Raw genomic sequence first — 23,092 nt, 5'->3', positions numbered from 1 at the left:
TTTGTATAAATATTACTGTTTAAGTTTCTGATCATGTAAACTTTACTTTACTTTAAAAACATTTTGGAAAGAATAGCCAATTTTACATTGAGGTTCCCAGAAGGAAGTATCATTTAGTAACTAGTAATGTAACTAGTCACGTGATTTACAATAACCTGCTGTAGAGAGACAGAGAGAGAGAGAAAAGGGGGGGCAAAAGTCCAACTTCCTCCTCTGCTGTGGTCACGTGATTTACAATAAACTGCTCTGAGACAGAGAGAGAGAGAGAGAGAGAGAGAGACAGAGAGAGAGAGAGAGAGAGAGAGAGAGAAAAAAGGGATGGCAAAAGTCCAACTTCCTCCTCTGCTGTGGTCACGTGATTTACAATAAACTGCTCTGAGACAGAGAGAGAGAGAGAGAGAGAGAGAGACAGAGAGAGAGAGAGAGAGAGACAGAGAGAGAGAGAGAGAGAGAGAGAGAGAAAAGGGATGGCAAAAGTCCAACTTCCTCCTCTGCTGTGGTCACGTGATTTACAATAAACTGCTCTGAGACAGAGAGAGAGAGAGAGAGAGAGACTGAGTGACTCACACTCTGTAAGGACGGAGCTAGAGAGAGACGTGTGACATCAAACCACCTGGAGTTCTACCAGGGTTAGGGTTAGTTACTGTGTGTGTGTGTGTGTGTGTGTGTGTGTGTGTGTGTGTGTGTGTGTGTGTGTGTGTGTGTGTGTGTGTGTGTGTGTGTGTGTGTGTGTGTGTGTGTGTGTGTGTGTGTGTGTGTGTTGCTTGCGTGCGTGCGTGCGTGCGTGCGTGCGTGCACAGCAAACATTTACTGTTTTCTGGTGTATTTTTGACTGGTTTCATGAAGACCAAAGATGAGTCGGTGTGAGCAGAGAGAGGAGGAGGGAGCTGACAGTGACAGACATCACATGAAGAGTGCAGATCATCCTCCTGACGTCCGTAATGAACCTGCACCTCCACACACAAAGTAAGTTACAATTTACAATTCAGGCATTTTTACCAGATGCTCTTAATCCTCCTGTACATTCTGTACATTGTACACAACAACAAGGTGATCTCATCTTACATGGATTACAGTAACAAGACGATAATCTTGTATCATCTCTGTTCAAAGTGTATTATTAGTTATTGGTTATTATGTGCAGTGAATGAAGTCATACTGTACAAATCACGGTGTGTTCAGTAGACAGGCTGGCCAGATTTTTCCTGCCCGTCCGGGAAATCGAACCGGCAACCTTTCGGCAACAAGGGCGCTCCTCTAACCCTTAGGCCAAATGCAACAAGCTATGTATGCAACGTAAAAGCTGTTTATCACCTGTTATTGTATAATTAGTACAATTTTATATTTCTATTGTTTTGCTATTTTATTCAGTTTTCTTGTTGGAAACGAAAAGATGACACCCTTTTAGAAGTTGCCTGAAGAAGGTATTTGACCGAAACGTTGCCTAATAAAATGTTCATATTGCGGTATTGCATTTTTCTAAATACTCTGAGCCCTGCCTACGCACCTGCCTCAGAGCCTATCAGGTGTGCATAAGACTTTGTTGCCTATACCCTTGTTTAAAAGTAAAAGGGAATGTAACAATGTTCAAACAAATTGACCGTGTCATTCACACAAACATTTCTATGATTCCAGAAGTCTGTACCACAGAGCAGAGTCTCCAACAGCCAGCTGTGTGTCTATGAAGAGTGACTGGTCTAAAGGAGATCCCCCTAACTTCAGTAATGAACCTGGACCTCCTGATTCACAGTATGTCAATTCTCCTGTACAATATAGACACTATAACACTATACAATATACACTATAACACTATACAATATACACTATAACACTATACAATATACACTATATAACACTATACAATATACACTATAACACTATACAATATACACTATAACACTATAACACTATACAATATAACACTAACACTATACAATATACACTATAACACTATACAATGTGCACTATAACACTATACAATATACACTATAACACTATACAATATACATTATAACACTATACAATGTGCACTATAACACTATACAATATACACTATAACACTATACAATATACACTATAACACTATACAATATACACTATATAACACTATACAATATACACTATAACACTATACAATATACACTATAACACTATACAATATACACTATATAACACTATACAATATACACTATAAAACTATACAATGTGCACTATAACACTATACAATATACACTATACAATATACAATATACACTATAACACTATACAATATACAATATACACTATACAATATACACTATACACTATAACACTATACAATATACACATACACAGAAGCATAACGAACAGTAAGGATGCAGATAATTATCAACCATGTTTGAAACTTGTCGTGACAGCCTCCAATGTCTTTCAGCACATCGGCAGGCTTAACACATTCATTGCTTATGGCGGAATATCCCGTCATATAAAATCCAATCGTGAGCTACTTCTGACGGAATTCTCCGTCATTAAAGCTTTTTAATTATATAAAACGGGATCGATGTATTCCCTTTTTTTCTTTTTTTTGCTTGACCATGCCTTCTTCAGCGATCCTGGACATGTTTTGCGCATGGCACATCATTCACTTCCTCGACAAAAGTGTGTATTTACTCTAAATCTACTGCACTCTCCATGGTTTTGATCAGAACAGCATCTATGTGTCTGTCCTCATTTCAATGTTCTGTCCTCATTCCAATGTTCTGTCCTCATTTCAATGTTCTGTCCTCATTTCAATGTTCTGTCCTCATTCCAATGTTCTGTCCTCATTTCAATGTTCTGTCCTCATTGCAATGTTCTGTCCTCATTTCAATGTTCTGTCCTCATTCCAATGTTCTGTCCTCATTGCAATGTTCTGTCCTCATTGCAATGTTCTGTCCTCATTACAATGTTCTGTCCTCATTTCAATGTCCTGTCCTCATTTCAATGTTCTGTCCTCATTGCAATGTTCTGTCCTCATTTCAATGTTCTGTCCTCATTCCAATGTTCTGTCCTCATTGCAATGTTCTGTCCTCATTAAAATGTTCTGTCCTCATTTCAATGTTCTGTCCTCATTCCAATGTTCTGTCCTCATTCCAATGTTCTGTCCTCATTTCAATGTTCTGTCCTCATTCCAATGTTCTGTCCTCATTCCAATGTTCTGTCCTCATTCCAATGTTCTGTCCTCATTTCAATGTTCTGTCCTCATTCCAATGTTCTGTCCTCATTCCAATGTTCTGTCCTCATTACAATGTTCTGTCCTCATTTAAATGTTCTGTCCTCATTCCAATGTTCTGTCCTCATTCCAATGTTCTGTCCTCATTTCAATGTTCTGTCCTCATTCCAATGTTCTGTCCTCATTCCAATGTTCTGTCCTCATTCCAATGTTCTGTCCTCATTCCAATGTTCTGTCCTCATTTCAATGTTCTGTCCTCATTTCAATGTTCTGTCCTCATTTCAATGTTCTGTCCTCATTTCAATGTTCTGTCCTCATTCCAATGTTCTGTCCTCATTCCAATGTTCTGTCCTCATTTCAATGTTCTGTCCTCATTCCAATGTTCTGTCCTCATTCCAATGTTCTGTCCTCATTCCAATGTGCTGTCCTCATTTCAATGTTCTGTCCTCATTTCAATGTTCTGTCCTCATTTCAATGTTCTGTCCTCATTCCAATGTTCTGTCCTCATTCCAATGTTCTGTCCTCATTCCAATGTTCTGTCCTCATTCCAATGTGCTGTCCTCATTTCAATGTTCCGTCCTCATTTCAATGTTCTGTCCTCATTTCAATGTTCTGTCCTCATTTCAATGTTCTGTCCTCATTTCAATGTTCTGTCCTCATTTCAATGTTCTGTCCTCATTTCCCACTTCATCAAGCATAAGAGAGGTTTCACCTCCCGGTTTTGGGGGAAATGGAAGACGGGGGCTTTTCAGAGTAAAATCTGCCCATCTCTTTGGCACTCTAGCGCCTTTATTCTGAAAAATTCCCCGGCACTAAGGCGGCTTAAGATTGGATCTTTGAAGCGCTCGCACTAGACTAGAGGATAATCACCTCCTGGATCTATCCTGGGGAATGAATGGAATATCTGAGACAACTATGGCTTCATGGAAGATGTTTCTGAACATGTATTCTAATAGGATGTCTTACATCATGGTACAGTGGACAGTGAAAAACAAATGAAAGATATTAATCTAATACTGTTTAAATCTTAACAACTGAAAATAGCTGATCTACAGGCTCACAACACATTGCACTGTGATGTGTTGTTGAGCTTGTAGAGCAGCTATTTTCGTTACGCGAGGTGCTTCCAAATGACTGAAATCAGTTGTGGCGACTGAGAACTTTAATCCATGCATATGTGAAATGGGACTTAACAATAACAATTATTAAACAAATTGAATTCACATGATAATTATAGAAACATTTCTATGATTCCAGAAGTCTGTACCACAGAGCAGAGTCTCCAACAGCCAGCTGTGTGTCTATGAAGAGTGACTGGTCTAAAGGAGATCCCCCTAACTTCAGTAATGAACCTGGACCTCCTGATTCACAGTATGTCAATTCTCCTGTACAATATAGACACTATAACACTATACAATATACACTATACAATATCCACTATACAATAGAGCACCGAAGTCTGACGTCACTTTCAGTAGAGGGCGTCAATACACAGGTTCATGTATTTTTTTAGTTGCATTGAGATCCCCATAGGGCGATTTTAGGTCGCTTCATATAAGAACTGTTTGAAAAATAAACCGACCACCTCGGCGTTTCTGTCAGGGGAGTGGCTGTGCGCCATTAATGATGTCCATTCATATTTGATACAGCCAGTTTCTGGAGAAAATGGAATTAATGTGGCCGCAAAAGCCTTGAAACTACATATGAAGGCAATGTCGCTGCTAATATACGTCATGCCCAGCTGTCAACACATTGCGTTCCTGAGATTCCTCGTTGACGTAAGCTCAGCTGGTGGTGACTCGACTCGTACTAACCACGAAACATTAAATATCAATCAAATAAAAATAAACATAATTAACATTCCGTTTCTGTTGTGCGACGGGCAGATGCAGCCACCCGCCTACCCGGAAATGTAGTCTCTGGGTTGTTTGACTCGTTTCTAACGCTTATTTTGTTACTCTTTGGGTATATTTGTACATTTCCACTTTCAGTCGATGCTTCATATCCATATGTGTGAAAAGGCCTGGGTGGTCGGTTTATTTTTCAAACACAGTTCTTATATGAGGCGATCTAAAATCCCCCTATGGAGATTACAATGCAAATAAAAAGTACACAAACCTGGGGACTGACGCCCTCTACTGACAGTGACGTCAGGACTTCGGTGCTCTATATACACACTATAACAATATACAATATACACATACACAGTATACAGTATACAACGGAAAGTCGGAATGCAGATAATTATGAACCATGTTTGAACATCGTCGTGACAGCCTCCAATGTCTTTGAGCACAGTTCTTTATTAAACAAATTGAATTCACACGATAATTATAGAAACATTTCTATGATTCCAGAAGTCACCACAGAGCAGAGTCTCCAACAGCCAGCTGTGTGTCTATGAAGAGTGACTGGTCTAAAGGAGATCCCCCTAACTTCAGTAATGAACCTGGACCTCCTGATTCACAGTATGTCAATTCTCCTGTACAATATAGACACTATAACACTATACAATATACACTATAACACTATACAATGTGCACTATAACAATATACAATATACACTATAACACTATACGATATACACTATAACACTATACAATATACACTATAACAATATACAATATACACTATAACACTATACGATATACACTATAACACTATACAATATACACTATAACAATATACAATATACACTATACAATATACAATATACACACTATAACACTATACAATATACACTATAACACTATACAATATACACACTATAACACTATACAATATACACTATAACACTATACAATATACACACTATAACACTATACAATATACACTATAACACTATACAATATACACACTATAACAATATACAATATACACTATAACACTATACAATATACACACATAACAATATACACTATAACACTATACAATATACACACTATAACAATATACAATATACACTATTACAATATACACACTATAACAATATACAATATGCACATACACAGAAGCATAACGAACAGTAAAGGATGCAGATAATTATCAACCATGTTTGAACATCGTCGTGACAGCCTCCAATGTCTTTGAGCACAGTTCTTTATTAAACAAATTGAATTCACACGATAATTATAGAAACATTTCTATGATTCCAGAAGTCTGTACCACAGAGCAGAGTCTCCAACAGCCAGCTGTGTGTCTATGAAGAGTGACTGGTCTAAAGGAGATCCCCCTAACTTCAGTAATGAACCTGGACCTCCTGATTCACAGTATGTCAATTCTCCTGTACAATATAGACACTATAACACTATACAATATACACTATAACACTATACAATATACACTATAACACTATACAATATACACTATATAACACTATACAATATACACTATAACACTATACAATATACACTATAACACTATAACACTATACAATATAACACTAACACTATACAATATACACTATAACACTATACAATGTGCACTATAACACTATACAATATACACTATAACACTATACGATATACACTATAACACTATACAATATACACTATAACAATATACAATATACACTATACAATATACAATATACAATATACACTATAACACTATACAATATACACTATACAAATAACAATATACAATATACACTATAACAATATACAATATACACTATAAAACTATACAATGTGCACTATAACACTACAATATACACTATAACACTATACAATATACACTATAACACTATACAATATACACTATAACACTATACAATATACACTATACAATATACACTATACACTATACACTATACACTATAACAATATACAATATACACATACACAGAAGCATAACGAACAGTAAGGATGCAGATAATTATCAACCATGTTTGAAACTTGTCGTGACAGCCTCCAATGTCTTTCAGCACATCGGCAGGCTTAACACATTCATTGCTTATGGCGGAATATCCCGTCATATAAAATCCAATCGTGAGCTACTTCTGACGGAATTCTCCGTCATTAAAGCTTTTTAATGATATAAAACGGGATCGATGTATTCCCTTTTTTTCTTTTTTCTGTTTGACCATGCCTTCTTCAGCGATCCTGGACATGTTTTGCGCATGGCACATCATTCACTTCCTCGACAAAAGTGTGTATTTACTCTAAATCTATGGCACTCTCCATGGTTTTGATCAGAACAGCATCTATGTGTCTGTCCTCATTTCAATGTTCTGTCCTCATTCCAATGTTCTGTCCTCATTTCAATGTTCTGTCCTCATTCCAATGTTCTGTCCTCATTCCAATGTTCTGTCCTCATTTCCCACTTCATCAAGCATAAGAGAGGTTTCACCTCCCGGTTTTGGGGGAAATGGAAGGCGGGGGCTTTTCAGAGTAAAATCTGCCCATCTCTTTGGCACTCTAGCTCCTTTATTCTGAAAGATTCCCCGGCACTAAGGCGGATTAACCGTTTCGGCGCCATTGCCGAAGGTCTTTGTCAATTGAAGCTTAATTTTGATACTAACACTTAGTGCCATTGCCGAAGGCCTTCGGCATTTGAGTTTTTATAGTGGATTAATTCGAGCGACCAATAATGCTACTCACGTTAGCATCGGGTAGCTAGCTGTTGTCGTCACAAGACTCTGTCGCACATCTTAGATCATCAGTACCATAAGAATCCATTCTAACCCTTTCTTTCAATCACCTGTATCTCCTATTCCTTGTCCCAGATTGCATTTTTGGTCAAAACAGCGTTTCTTTGACGGCACAGAGCTGACGATCTAGAGCTCTCCGGAGCTCCGGTCAGGATTCAGAATGTAAACAAGGCCCCCCCAGCTCTGTGTAAATTCCTAACTTAGGACTACTGCTTGTGGAGCGGAAATGGCGGCTTTTCAAAATAAGAGCTCAAATTAAAAAAATGCTGGCGTGAATTAGATCCTAATTTTTCAATAAATGATAGCGCTGAATGGGTTAAGATTGGATCTTTGAAGCGCTCGCACTAGACTAGAGGATAATCACCTCCTGGATCTATCCTGGGGAATGAATGGAATATCTGAGACAACTATGGCTTCATGGAAGATGTTTCTGAACATGTATTCTAATAGGATGTCTTACATCATGGTACAGTGGACAGTGAAAAACAAATGAAAGATACTAATCTAATACTGTTTAAATCTTAACAACTGAAAATAGCTGATCTACAGGCTCACAACACATTGCACTGTGACGTGTTGTTGAGCTTGTAGAGCAGCTATTTTCGTTACGCGAGGTGCTTCCAAATGACTGAAATCAGTTGTGGCGACTGAGAACTTTAATCCATGCAGATGTGAAATGGGACTTAACAATAACAATTATTAAACAAATTGAATTCACATGATAATTATAGAAATATTTCTATGATTCCAGAAGTCACCACAGAGCAGAGTCTCCAACAGCCAGCTGTGTGTCTATGAAGAGTGACTGGTCTAAAGGAGATCCCCCTAACTTCAGTAATGAACCTGGACCTCCTGATTCACAGTATGTCAATTCTCCTGTACAATATAGACACTATAACACTATACAATATAGACACTATAACACTATACAATATACACTATAACACTATACAATATACACTATACCCTATACAATATACACTATAACACTATACAATATACACTATAACACTTTACAATAAACACACTATAACAATATACAATATACACTATAACACTATACAATTTACACACTATAACAATATACAATATACACTATAACACTATACAAAATACACACTATAACACTATACAATATACACTATAACACTATACAATATACACACTATAACACTATACAATATACACTATAACACTATACAATATACACACTATAACACTATACAATATACACTATAACACTATACAATATACACACTATAACAATATACAATATACACTATAACACTATACAATATACACACATAACAATATACACTATAACACTATACAATATACACACTATAACAATATACAATATACACTATTACAATATACACACTATAACAATATACAATATGCACATACACAGAAGCATAACGAACAGTAAAGGATGCAGATAATTATCAACCATGTTTGAACATCGTCGTGACAGCCTCCAATGTCTTTGAGCACAGTTCTTTATTAAACAAATTGAATTCACACGATAATTATAGAAACATTTCTATGATTCCAGAAGTCTGTACCACAGAGCAGAGTCTCCAACAGCCAGCTGTGTGTCTATGAAGAGTGACTGGTCTAAAGGAATGCCTCCTGACTTCAGTAATGAACCTGGAGGTATTTAACTAGTAGTGTGTGCATGTGTGCTGTAAACATTTATACACAGCAGTTATAAATTAATGCTTATTAAAATGTTCATGTACATGTTCTTCTCATTTCAGATGTCAGTCTGCAGGATGATTTGAACGATTATAAGGTCAGTTTGGACAGTCTTGATGAAGTGAAAGACAACATGACGGAAGAGTCTGGAACCTCCCTCACCAGCACCTACTCAGAGCTCTACATCTCAGCGGGACAGAGTGAAGGGGTTAATAGCCAACATGAGGTGATACAGCTTGAGAGAACTTCCAACATGAAGACCTTCCATGACGATCCAATCAACTGCTGTAAAATCTTTAAGATCCTGTTCCCTGGCAGAACAGTTCTGACCAATGGCATCGCTGGCATCGGAAAAACATTCTCTGCGCGCAAGTTCGCTCTGGACTGGGCAAGAGGTTTGGAGAATCAAGATATAGATCTCCTGGTTCTCTTTTCATTCCGGGAGCTGAACTTGGTCAGAGATGAGCAGTACAGTCTTCTCAACCTGATCCATGATTTCCACCCAACGTTAAAGAAGGTCACAGCAGAGCAGCTCGCTGCCTGGAAAGTTTGCTTCATCTTTGATGGCCTCGATGAAAGCAGGTCTCCGTTGCACTTCGACAAAAATGAAATCATCTCTGATGTCACAGTGACATCATTGGTGGATGCTCTGTTGACAAACCTCATCAAGGGGAATCTGCTCCCCTCGGCCCTCCTCTGGATAACCACCAGACCTGCAGCAGCCAATCAGATCCCTCCTGCATGTGTTGACATGGTGACAGAAGTGCGAGGGTTCACAGACCCCCAGAAGGAGAAGTACTTCAGGAAGAGATTCAGTGAAGAGAAGCTGGCCGACAGAGTCCTCTCACACTTGAAGACATGGAGGAGCCTCCACATCATGTGTTACATCCCACTCTTCTGTTGGATCATTGCTACCGTTCTGCTGGACATGTTGAGGACACTCACCACGATAGGACAGCTGCCCAAGACCCTGACTGAGATGTGCTGCCACTTCCTGTTGGTTCAGACAAACAGGAAGAAGCAGAAGTATGGCGAGACTCATGAGGTGAACAAGAAAGAAACAGAAAAGGGGACTCAACAGCAGCTCACAGAGACTGACAGGGATGTTCTTCTGCAGCTGGGCAAGCTGGCATGTAAACATCTGGAGAAAGGTAGCATCATGTTCTACCAAGAAGACCTGGAAGAGTGTGGTCTTGATGTGAAAGACGCCGCGCTGTACTCAGGAGTGTGCACACAGATCTTCAAGAGAGAGAGTGTGCTGTTTCAGAGAACGGTCTACAGCTTTGTTCATCTGAGTATCCAGGAGTTTCTGGCTGCAGTTTACCTGTTCCACTGTTTCACACAGAAGAACATGGAGGTACTGAAGACATTCCTGGAAGATAAGTATTACGACAGTAACATCTCCCTCTCCTACTTCCTGGAAGCTGCTATGGAAAAATCCCTGGAGAGTAAAAATGGCCACCTGGACCTACTTGTTCGGTTCCTCCATGGCCTCTCACTGGAGTCCAACCAGAGTCTGTTAGGAGGCCTGCTGGGTCAGACAGAGAACAGTCCAGAGGAGATCCAGAAAGCCATCCAGAGCCTGAAGTGGATGTTAACGGATGATGATGCCTCTCCTGACAGATGTATCAACATATTCCACTGTTTGATGGAGATGAACGACCACTCATTACATCAGGAGATCCAACAGTTCCTGAAGTCAGAGAACAGAACAGAGGAACTGTCTGAGACCCAGTGTTCAGCTCTGGCCGTCATGCTGCAGATGTCAGAGGAGGTTCTGGAAGAGTTGGACCTGGACAAATACAACACATCAGAGGAGGGGCGAAGGAGACTGGTCCCAGCTCTGAGGAACTGCAGAAAGGCTCGGTTAGTAGTCCAATGTCCATACAGGCTATACCTTTATTTTACATCTTCTTCTTCTAGAATGAGGTCTTTTCTTTCATTAGACTCTAACCTGCCTATCTCCCAGACTCCCTTCATTAGACTCTAACCTGCCTATCTCCCAGACTCCCTTCATTAGACTCTAACCTGCCTATCTCCCAGACTCCCTTCATTAGACTCTAACCTGCCTATCTCCCAGACTCCCTTCATTAGACTCTAACCTGCCTATCTCCCAGACTCCCTTCATTAGACTCTAACCTGCCTATCTCCCAGACTCCCTTCATTAGACTCCCTTCATTAGACTCTAACCTGCCTATCTCCCAGACTCCCTTCATTAGACTCTAACCTGCCTATCTCCCAGACTCCCTTCATTAGACTCTAACCTGCCTATCTCCCAGACTCCCTTCATTAGACTCTAACCTGCCTATCTCCCAGACTCCCTTCATTAGACTCTAACCTGCCTATCTCCCAGACTCCCTTCATTAGACTCTAACCTGCCTATCTCCCAGACTCCCTTCATTAGACTCTAACCTGCCTATCTCCCAGACTCCCTTCATTAGACTCTAACCTGCCTATCTCCCAGACTCCCTTCATTAGACTCTAACCTGCCTATCTCCCAGACTCCCTTCATTAGACTCTAACCTGCCTATCTCCCAGACTCCCTTCATTAGACTCTAACCTGCCTATCTCCCAGACTCCCTTCATTAGACTCCCTTCATTAGACTCTAACCTGCCTATCTCCCAGACTCCCTTCATTAGACTCTAACCTGCCTATCTCCCAGACTCCCTTCATTAGACTCTAACCTGCCTATCTCCCAGACTCCCTTCATTAGACTCTAACCTGCCTATCTCCCAGACTCCCTTCATTAGACTCTAACCTGCCTATCTCCCAGACTCCCTTCATTAGACTCTAACCTGCCTATCTCCCAGACTCCCTTCATTAGACTCTAACCTGCCTATCTCCCAGACTCCCTTCATTAGACTCTAACCTGCCTATCTCCCAGACTCCCTTCATTAGACTCTAACCTGCCTATCTCCCAGACTCCCTTCATTAGACTCTAACCTGCCTATCTCCCAGACTCCCTTCATTAGACTCTAACCTGCCTATCTCCCAGACTCCCTTCCTTTCATTAGACTCTAACCTGCCTATCTCCCAGACTCCCTTCATTAGACTCCCTTCATTAGACTCTAACCTGCCTATCTCCCAGACTCCCTTCATTAGACTCTAACCTGCCTATCTCCCAGACTCCCTTCCATTAGACTCTAACCTGCCTATCTCCCAGACTCCCTTCATTAGACTCTAACCTGCCTATCTCCCAGACTCCCTTCCATTAGACTCTAACCTGCCTATCTCCCAGACTCCCTTCCATTAGACTCTAACCTGCCTATCTCCCAGACTCCCTTCATTAGACTCTAACCTGCCTATCTCCCAGACTCCCTTCATTAGACTCCCTTTCATTAGACTCTAACCTGCCTATCTCCCAGACTCCCTTCATTAGACTCCCTTTCATTAGACTCTAACCTGCCTATCTCCCAGACTCCCTTCCCTTTCATTAGACTCTAACCTGCCTATCTCCCAGACTCCCTTCCCAGTCAAAGTTATCAGTTTGAATGTAGAATTATGTTCTGGATTATGTAATTTGTGCATACATATTTTGTATAAATACCTCAAATAGTATACTCTTCAGATAGATTTACTAAAATCGAACAATAAACAAGGATACTCAAGCATACATGTAGATGTGGACTTAAATTGAACTGGCTAATGTTTGGATGTTTAATTTTAAAAGATGAAACACACTTATGCCAGTGTGCCAGTGATCAATCTACCCTGTGCCAATGTTGGCACCCGTGCCTAAGGTTGCCTACCTGGTCTATTTGGAGGAGAGGAGCTCCTCCAGGATAACTAGATAGGAGATATTTTAGTTAACTCCCATGACAGTGAACTAGGCATAATTTGTTGACCATCTCTTATTTACAGACTTGTTGGCTGTAAGCTCAGAAAGACAGAGGTTGAAGTATTGTCTTCAGCTCTCAGCTCTAATCCTTCCCATGTGAGAGAATTGGACCTCAGTGAAAACGACCTGCAGGACTCAGGACTAGTGGAGCTGCTCTGTGCTTCACTGAAGAGCCCACACTGTAGCCTGGAAGTTCTAAAGTAAGATACATTACCACATTTATTTTGATCAAAAGTTTCAACTGTCAAAACTTAAACTTAAACGTTTCCCTTTTGCAAATAGTCTTATTTATTTGTTTATTTATTATTCAAACAATATAAAGACAATTAAATAAGGTTTGTTATTCAGAACCTTTATAATATTTGCAATTGTTACAATACAATAACAATAACAATAATACAAACTTGTCTTAATGTATATATATATATGTATATACATCCAAAATAAAGCTCATTCAGTATAATTTGAGTAGCAAAAAAAATAAATAGTGATTCACGTTAAGAAAATTGGCTCAATTTACCCCCGGACATTAAGGTCATTAAAGGTTAACAATTTGGTTAACTTTACCCACAGCCACCATTAAAGATGACCAGAATCATACTTCAGAAATTGTCTTTCACATGGTTCCATCCATAAGCAAACCACCAAGTCATTTTACCTGATGTGTCGAAATCTTACTTTGACCGACAAAAAAAAACGTTTTGTGTAAAATAATGTTTTCTACTTTCTGTGTTCCCAACTTCACAGCCAGGTGTAAATTATGTATTCTTACTAGATTTAAGGTCACATGGCAACATATTTGATTTGTTTTTTTAGATACAGTATAGGGGGTGGTTCAACTTACCCGCTGGCACATCTTACCCCGTTCTCCCCTAATCAATAGCCTGCATCTACTGTACCAATCAATTATCGTTCGATTTAGCCTAGACCTGTGGTTCCCAAACTGAGGGTCTGGACCCCCAAGGGAGTCCCCAGATGATTAGCTTAAAGGGATAGTTCAGATTTTGTTTAACTTAAGCTGTATGAAATACTTGCCATTAATATAGTTGTTGCAACTGTATTAATTGATTTTCCCGAGTCCCGTGGTGGGAGTTCTGCTCTGGTTTTGGTGAAATATTAAGTAGTTCCGGTCATTTTGTGGGGGGGCACAGGGGGCCACGCAGTAAAAGTAAATTAATTTGTATTGTTGACCTATTTCTAAAATATTAGCGCAACTTTCGTTCAACTTTGACCACTCTATCACATGCAATCAATTCATACATGTAACCACTATATTAATGGCAAGTATTTCATACAGCTTAAAGGTATATTCCGTGATTTCGCTTCATTCAATTTGGATAATCCTCCCTACTTTAGAGTGTGCTGACCATATAAGGAGTTCCTCCCTGTCCCCAGTGAGCCCCTGGGGTAAAAAAAACCCTAGTTTCAGTTTTGGCGGGTGGCAAAGCCTTCATCCAATCAGGATGAGAGGGGCCTTCCTCCAATCATGTGTGGGGGCGGGCCTTGGTGCACATGCTGTTGCACTTCCCCCCACTGTAGAGCGTGCATGTGCACATTTTGTTACCGGGGCGGACTGGGTGGTTTTCCAAATCACCCAAATCACTGAATGCTCCTTTAAGTTAAAGAAATCTGAACTATACCTTTAATTAATGTGCAACAAGTGCATTTCTCACTCAATAGTAAACAAACCAACAGTATAAGTGTATACAGAGTCATTTCTAAAGGTACAATTTAACGACTTTTGAATTTTCTTTTAAACCAAATTGGCAAATATTACGGAAGAAGAGGCAAACATTGTGAAAATAGCCGATCTCCAAGCTCACTGCGAGGCGTTATGAGCTTGTAGTTTGGCTATTTTCACAATATTTATCAGTGGAAATTGTCCAAGTGTGTGTCAGGGTAGGGGTCCCCAGTTCAAATATGATGACTTAGTGCTGTCCCCAGTTCAAATATGATGATTATTTAGGTATAATTAGTTTTGATAATATCTTATTGAATCTGCATTTACAGACTTGTTGGCTGTAAGCTCAGTAAGACAGGTGTTGAAGCTGTGTCTTCAGCTCTCAGCTCTCCTTCCCATTTGAGAGAATTGGACCTCAGTGAAAACGACCTGCAGGACTCAGGACTAGTGGAGCTGCTCTGTGCTTCACTGAAGAGCCCACACTGTAGACTGGAAGTTCTAAAGTAAGATACATTTATTTTGGATCACTTCTGTTTTATATTCTGTATATTATAATAGTTTTGTATTATGTGAATATTATGTTTTTTTGAATGATGCATATAATGCCTTTATGCTTAATACTATTATAATTATAATTCATATTCATATACGGAAGAAAGATTCAAACATCGTGAAAATAGCAGATCTGCAAGCTCACTGTGACACATTGTGAGTTTGTAGTTTGGTCATATTTTCACAATAATGTAAGTTCAGTTCAAATATAATAATTTTGGGAGGTCCTCAGTTCAAATATAATACTTTTGGGAGGTCCCCAGTTCAAATATAATTATTTTGGGAGGTCCTCAGTTCAAATATGATTCTTTTTGGGGTTCCCAGTTCAAATATCATTATTTTGGGAGGTCCCCAGTTCAAATATAATTATTTTGGGGGGCCCCAGTTCAAATATGATTATTTTTGGGGTTCCCAGTTCAAATATAATTATTTTGGGAGGTCCCCAGTTCAAATATGATTCTTTTTGGGGTTCCCAGTTCAAATATAATTATTTTGGGAGGTCCCCAGTTCAAATATAATTATTTTGGGGGGCCCCAGTTCAAATATGATTCTTTTTGGGGTTCCCCGGCCGGTTCAAATATGATTATTTTGGGGGTCAGGGTTCGTTTTAATGGAACGAAAGCATCCAGCTGTGAAGGCACCCTAAGTGGGACAAGAGAGTCCTTAAATAGATGGCTGTAAGCAGGTTCTAAATCCAGGGATAAAGCATATTGTTAATGTCATTCATTCATTCATTCATTCATTCATTCATTCATTCATTCATTCATTCATTCATGTATATTTCCATCTGGTGTTTCAGCCTGGCTCACTGCGGCCTGTCAGAGAGATGCTGTGAAGCTCTGGCCTCAGCTGTAAGCTCTAATCCCTCCCTAAGAGAGTTGGACCTGAGCCTCAACGTGGTGAATGATTCAGTCCTGGAGAACTGCAAGTGAGTAGACTTGGGCTGTGTCCATGTTGGACAGTGCAGTGTTTCCCTTAACAGTGTATTCACTCTGACACAAAGATGTGTATGCATTTAGTTAATCAGATTGAACTAAATGTTTTTTTTGTCTCCCAAGCAAAACGTGATGTAGTGACGTTTCTGAGAAATTATTGAACGTTAATTCTGAACGTATTTCACTGTGAAAAATAGGCCTATGCATTCACCATTTTCTATTAGTTCAAATATCGCTCATCTCTGGGATTACCGTCAGGGTTCTTACATGGTCCACAAAGGGAGTCCATGTTTGCTGGAAAGTTGTCATGGAACCATTAAGTGAGAATTTAATCTTTTCCAGCTTAAGATAGAATAGTACGTCCTTTATCCATCCGTTATGTGTAGGTGGAGAAACATGTTTCCATTTGAGGAGTATAAGGCGTCGGGCTAAAAGAGAAGTAAAGGAGATTATTCTCTTAAGGTATAAAGGAATATTGGTCCCTGGGGGGATACCAAACAAGGCTGTTAGCGGGTTTGGTGGGATGGATACACCCAATATATCAGAATAAGATTTAAATATAATATATCCATTTAACGTTTTGTTTGTTTATTTGCTGTCCATCAAAAGCACTTTCGAATTAAAAGATAATAGGCTAATTGCGAACGAAGTGAGCACTAACTATAGAAGCTGGCCGAAACTGTCTCTGTGCCACAACAGCTTCGTTCGTTCGTAATAGCAGGCCTAATAATATTAGCAATGATGAATTGTGCGTACAGCTTTTAAAATGTATGAATTGTTTGATGCGTGTTTTGGTCACTTTTGATCATGTTTTGAACGGCTTCAATAATTTTATAATCAGCAACGTCACTACATCACGTTTTGCTTGGGAGACCCAAAACCCAACCCTAAACCTAACCGGCCACGGGTTAGTTTTAACCTGCCACGCATGTCGGAAGCCACAGGTTAGTTTCAACCTGCCACAGGTTAGTTTTAACATGCCACGCATGTCGGGAGCCACGTTGTTGTCGGACTAATGCCATGTCTAACCAACTGCACCCTGTTTCACCGGTCGCCTATAGACGAATTAATTGCATTTGAATGCCTGAATCACCAGGTGAGAAAGGCAGGTGGCAGTAGGAAATTAACTGATAGTTTAAGTTAATGTGAACAGTTAGACATTGATGCATTGTTGTTCTACTTCCTACAGAGTGAAACACTGTAGTGTCAGCTAGTGGAGACGTTGTGTTAGACAGTTAGACATCACATTGATGCATTGTTGTTCTACTTCCTACAGAGTGAAACACTGTAGTGTCAGCTAGTGGAGACGTTGTGTTAGACAGTTAGACATTGATGCATTGTTGTTCTACTTCCTACAGAGTGAAACACTGTAGTGTCAGCTAGTGGAGACGTTGTGTTAGACAGTTAGACATTGATGCATTGTTGTTCTACTTCCTACAGAGTGAAACACTGTAGTGTCAGCTAGTGGAGACGTTGTGTTAGACAGTTAGACATCACATTGATGCATTGTTGTTCTACTTCCTACAGAGTGAAACACTGTAGTGTCAGCTAGTGGAGACGTTGTGTTAGACAGTTAGACATTGATGCATTGTTGTTCTACTTCCTACAGAGTGAAACACTGTAGTGTCAGCTAGTGGAGACATTGTGTTAGACAGTTAGACATTGATGCATTGTTGTTCTACTTCCTACAGAGTGAAACACTGTAGTGTCAGCTAGTGGAGACGTTGTGTTAGACAGTTAGACATCACATTGATGCATTGTTGTTCTACTTCCTACAGAGTGACACATGGAGGAGAAGATTGGCTTACTGATCCTCAACTCATTACCAAACGTGAGTATCTGTCTCTGTGTCAACATCACACATTAACGTTTTAGACACTGTTTTAGACTTGGTTGATGTTGTCCTGAAAACTCTTGTGCTCTCTACTCTGTGCTCTCTACTCTGTGTCTCTACTCTGTGCTCTACTCTGTGCTCTACTCTGTGCTCTCTACTCTGTGCTCTACTCTGTGCTCTCTACTCTGTGTCTCTACTCTGTGCTCTACTCTGTGCTCTCTACTCTGTGCTCTACTCTGTGCTCTCTACTCTGTGCTCTACTCTGTGCTCTACTCTGTGCTCTCTACTCTGTGCTCTACTCTGTGCTCTCTACTCTGTGTCTCTACTCTGTGCTCTACTCTGTGCTCTACTCTGTGCTCTACTCTGTGCTCTCTACTCTGTGTCTCTACTCTGTGCTCTACTCTGTGCTCTACTCTGTGCTCTCTACTCTGTGCTCTCTACTCTGTGCTCTACTCTGTGCTCTCTACTCTGTGTCTCTACTCTGTGCTCTACTCTGTGCTCTCTACTCTGTGCTCTCTACGCTGTGCTCTACTCTGTGCTCTCTACTCTGTGCTCTACTCTGTGCTCTCTACTCTGTGTCTCTACTCTGTGCTCTACTCTGTGCTCTACTCTGTGCTCTCTACTCTGTGCTCTCTACTCTGTGCTCTACTCTGTGCTCTCTACTCTGTGTCTCTACTCTGTGCTCTACTCTGTGCTCTCTACGCTGTACTCTACTCTGTGCTCTCTACTCTGTGTCTCTACTCTGTGCTCTACTCTGTGCTCTCTACTCTGTGTCTCTACTCTGTGCTCTACTCTGTGCTCTCTACTCTGTGCTCTACTCTGTGTCTCTACTCTGTGCTCTCTACTCTGTGCTCTACTCTGTGCTCTCTACTCTGTGCTCTACTCTGTGCTCTACTCTGTGCTCTCTACTCTGTGCTCTACTCTGTGCTCTCTACTCTGTGCTCTACTCTGTGCTCTGTGCTCTACTCTGTGCTCTCTACTCTGTGCTCTCTACTCTGTGCTCTACTCTGTGTCTCTACTCTGTGCTCTACTCTGTGCTCTACTCTGTGCTCTACGCTGTGCTCTCTACTCTGTGCTCTCTACTCTGTGGTCTACTCTGTGCTCTCTACTCTGTCTCTACTCTGTGCTCTACTCTGTGCTCTCTACTCTGTGCTCTACTCTGTGCTCTCTACTCTGTGTCTCTACTCTGTGCTCTACTCTGTGCTCTACTCTGTGCTCTCTACTCTGTGTCTCTACTCTGTGTCTCTACTCTGTGTCTCTACTCTGTGGTCTACTCTGTGCTCTCTACTCTGTCTCTACTCTGTGCTCTACTCTGTGCTCTCTACTCTGTGCTCTACTCTGTGCTCTCTACTCTGTGTCTCTACTCTGTGCTCTACTCTGTGCTCTCTACTCTGTGTCTCTACTCTGTGTCTCTACTATGTGCTCTCTACTCTGTGTCTCTACTCTGTGCTCTACTCTGTGCTCTCTACTCTGTGCTCTCTACTCTGTGCTCTACTCTGTGCTCTACTCTGTGCTCTACTCTGTGCTCTCTACTCTGTGCTCTCTACTCTGTGCTCTCTACTCTGTGCTCTCTACTCTGTGCTCTACTCTGTGCTCTCTACTCTGTGCTCTACTCTGTGCTCTCTACTCTGTGCTCTCTACTCTGTCTCTACTCTGTGCTCTACTCTGTGCTCTCTACTCTGTGCTCTCTACTCTGTGTCTCTACTCTGTGCTCTCTACTCTGTGCTCTACTCTGTGCTCTCTACTCTGTGCTCTCTACTCTGTGCTCTCTACTCTGTGCTCTACTCTGTGCTCTCTACTCTGTGCTCTCTACTCTGTCTCTACTCTGTGCTCTACTCTGTGCTCTCTACTCTGTGCTCTCTACTCTGTGTCTCTACTCTGTGCTCTCTACTCTGTGCTCTACTCTGTGCTCTACTCTGTGTCTCTACTCTGTCTCTACTCTGTGCTCTACTCTGTGCTCTCTACTCTGTGCTCTCTACTCTGTGCTCTACTCTGTGTCTCTACTCTGTGCTCTACTCTGTGCTCTACTCTGTGTCTCTACTCTGTCTCTACTCTGTGCTCTACTCTGTGCTCTCTACTCTGTGCTCTACTCTGTGTCTCTACTCTGTGCTCTACTCTGTGCTCTACTCTGTGTCTCTACTCTGTGCTCTCTACTCTGTGCTCTACTCTGTGTCTCTACTCTGTGCTCTACTCTGTGCTCTACTCTGTGTCTCTACTCTGTGCTCTACTCTGTGTCTCTACTCTGTGCTCTACTCTGTGCTCTACTCTGTGCTCTACTCTGTGTCTCTACTCTGTGCTCTCTACTCTGTGCTCTACTCTGTGTCTCTACTCTGTGCTCTACTCTGTGCTCTACTCTGTGTCTCTACTCTGTGCTCTACTCTGTGCTCTACTCTGTGTCTCTACTCTGTGCTCTACTCTGTGCTCTCTACTCTGTGCTCTCTACTCTGTGCTCTCGGCCTGGTCCTTAACACCATCAAGATAAGGTCCTTATTCTTTCGCTTCATGACTTCATGATCAGTCGGCGAATGATGTATGTAATGTTTGCTGTGTTCCTCCTCCAGATTTCCATCGTCTCACACTGGACACAGACACAGCACACAGAGACCTCTCTCTGTCTGAGGACAACAGGAAGGTGACATGTGAGGAGAAGGATCAGTATCCTCCTGATCAACCTGAGAGGTTCGACACATTGCAACAGGTTCTGTGTAGACAGAGTCTGCCTGAACGATGTTCCTGGGAGGTAGAGTGCATGAGTGAGCATGAGAATGAGGTAGCCGTAACTTCTGGAGCAATCGGCAGGAAAGGACGTGGTAAAGACTGTAGGTTTGGACGCAATAACAAGTCCTGGAGTCTGTATTGTCTTGGTTGTAACAATTACTTTGCCACACACAATGGCAAGCAGACTGTCCTCCCTTTCAGAGCCTTGCATAGGGACTCCAACAGAGTAGCAGTGTATCTGGACCGTCCCGCTGGGACTCTGTCCTTCTACACAGTGTGCTCTGACTCACTGAGACACCTGTACACCTTCCAGACCACGTTCACTGAACCTCTCTACGCTGGGTTCAGGTTAACGCCGCCCCACCCCGCCTCAGTGCGTCTGTGTGAGCAGAGATAGGGTCTCTGTGTGAGGGTCGCCATGGTTACATAACATGTTTGATTGAGTGCAGGTTGAGAGTATGGCATCATGGACTCCATATTTGGGCATGAGTAACTCATCGTGACATCATGGTGATGATGTAATAAGCAGCACAGTGACAGTCACACATTACAGCTCCTGAACGTTGTCATATCAAGACCCCCCCCAATGCAGAATTTTGACCTTTGACCCCGGACCCCCATAAAATAAGATTTGTGTCGTTAAAATGTTACAAACTATACAATTTCACTTTTTTACGTGCTTTGTATATATGTATATTTTGAGATGTAATTGCTAGTCACATTGTTGATTGATAACAGAGACTTTATTACACAGTCCCAATCTGTGATTAGTGGTGATTCTGTGGACCTGCACCATGTCACCACTCCTTTAACACATCACCCACCGGGTGTGATGAGGTGATTAGTGGTGATTCTGTGCACCTGCACCATGTCACCACTCCTTTAACACATCACCCACCGGGTGTGATGAGGTGATTAGTGGTGATTCTGTGGACCTGCACCATGTCACCACTCCTTTAACACATCACCCACCGGGTGTGATGAGGTGATTAGTGGTGATTCTGTGGACCTGCACCATGTCACCACTCCTTTAACACATCACCCACCGGGTGTGATGAGGTGATTAGTGGTGATTCTGTGGACCTGCACCATGTCACCACTCCTTTAACATATCACCCACCGGGTGTGAGGTGATTAGTGGTGATTCTGTGGACCTGCACCATGTCACCACTCCTTTAAAAGGAACCTACATTCAGTCACACTCCACACTGATGAAGGCTGGAGAGCCCAAACGTTTGTCCCTGTTCAATATTGAAATAAACATTTTGAACTGAAGTCTTGGTGTGTCCGACCCATACCGTTATTGTGATATGTTTTGAACGGGTAACGCACCTACAGTCAGAGCGCGGTGGTCACATGAAGAGTACTTTTTTAAGTGTCACATTGTGATGCATTGTAAGCTTGTAGATCAAGCTATTTTCGAATACCATAGTATGTGGTTAATATTTGATCATTTAGCTTCTAGGACCCCCTGGAGGACCACACTTTGAGAACCACTAGTCCAAAAATGACTTTAACCAATTTAGGCCTGACATCGAAATTTAAAAAATGTCTTCTAAATTCTGACAGTTTTCTGAAATAACTCATGTTTCTGTATCAGTGGTGCTCAATATTTCATGTCAAGGACTCCAAAAATGATAAGTATTTGGCCGCCGAGCCCCATCTGAAAATATGTTGTTCCAGGGACCTCCCCAGAAGCAACAATTTGAGTTAAAAACGCTCTGAAAGAATATATATTCAAAGATTTGTGCCACAATTTCCCGATTTTTCAAAAATATCAGACCTACAAGCTTGTAGCACGCCACTCGGTGGCGCGCTATGAGCTTGTAGATCTGCTATTTTTCAATAGCTAAATTATAACTGTTATTATAAATTATAATGTTTAAAACACCAAAAGGGGTTAAACACGTTAACCCCGTAGACTACATTGGCTATTTGAAAACAGCAGATCTACAAGTTCACAACACGCCACCATGCATGTTTAAAACAGCAGA

At 41.1% G+C, this 23,092-nt stretch overlaps 1 protein-coding gene across 1 annotated transcript; it reads left to right on the top strand.

Moving 5' to 3' along the window:
• Positions 1–853: 853 nt before the first annotated feature.
• LOC306928141 (NACHT, LRR and PYD domains-containing protein 3-like) lies at positions 854–21,731 on the top strand (the record flags this gene model as incomplete). The annotated part of the gene is made up of 13 exons (XM_079508066.1): positions 854–966; positions 1,636–1,749; positions 4,448–4,561; positions 5,548–5,658; positions 6,346–6,459; positions 8,593–8,703; positions 9,397–9,497; positions 9,602–11,405; positions 13,402–13,578; positions 15,389–15,562; positions 16,411–16,539; positions 18,325–18,377; positions 20,942–21,731. 13 exons carry the CDS (start codon positions 854–856, stop codon positions 21,493–21,495), a joined length of 3,669 nt encoding a protein of 1,222 aa, XP_079364192.1. The 3' UTR covers positions 21,496–21,731.
• Positions 21,732–23,092: the final 1,361 nt, after the last annotated feature.

Source organism: Electrona antarctica (assembly GCF_951216825.1).
Source record: "Electrona antarctica genome assembly, chromosome: 8".
Taxonomy (NCBI): Eukaryota; Metazoa; Chordata; class Actinopteri; order Myctophiformes; family Myctophidae; genus Electrona; species Electrona antarctica.
This window is presented reverse-complemented; position numbering and strand designations above follow the sequence as displayed.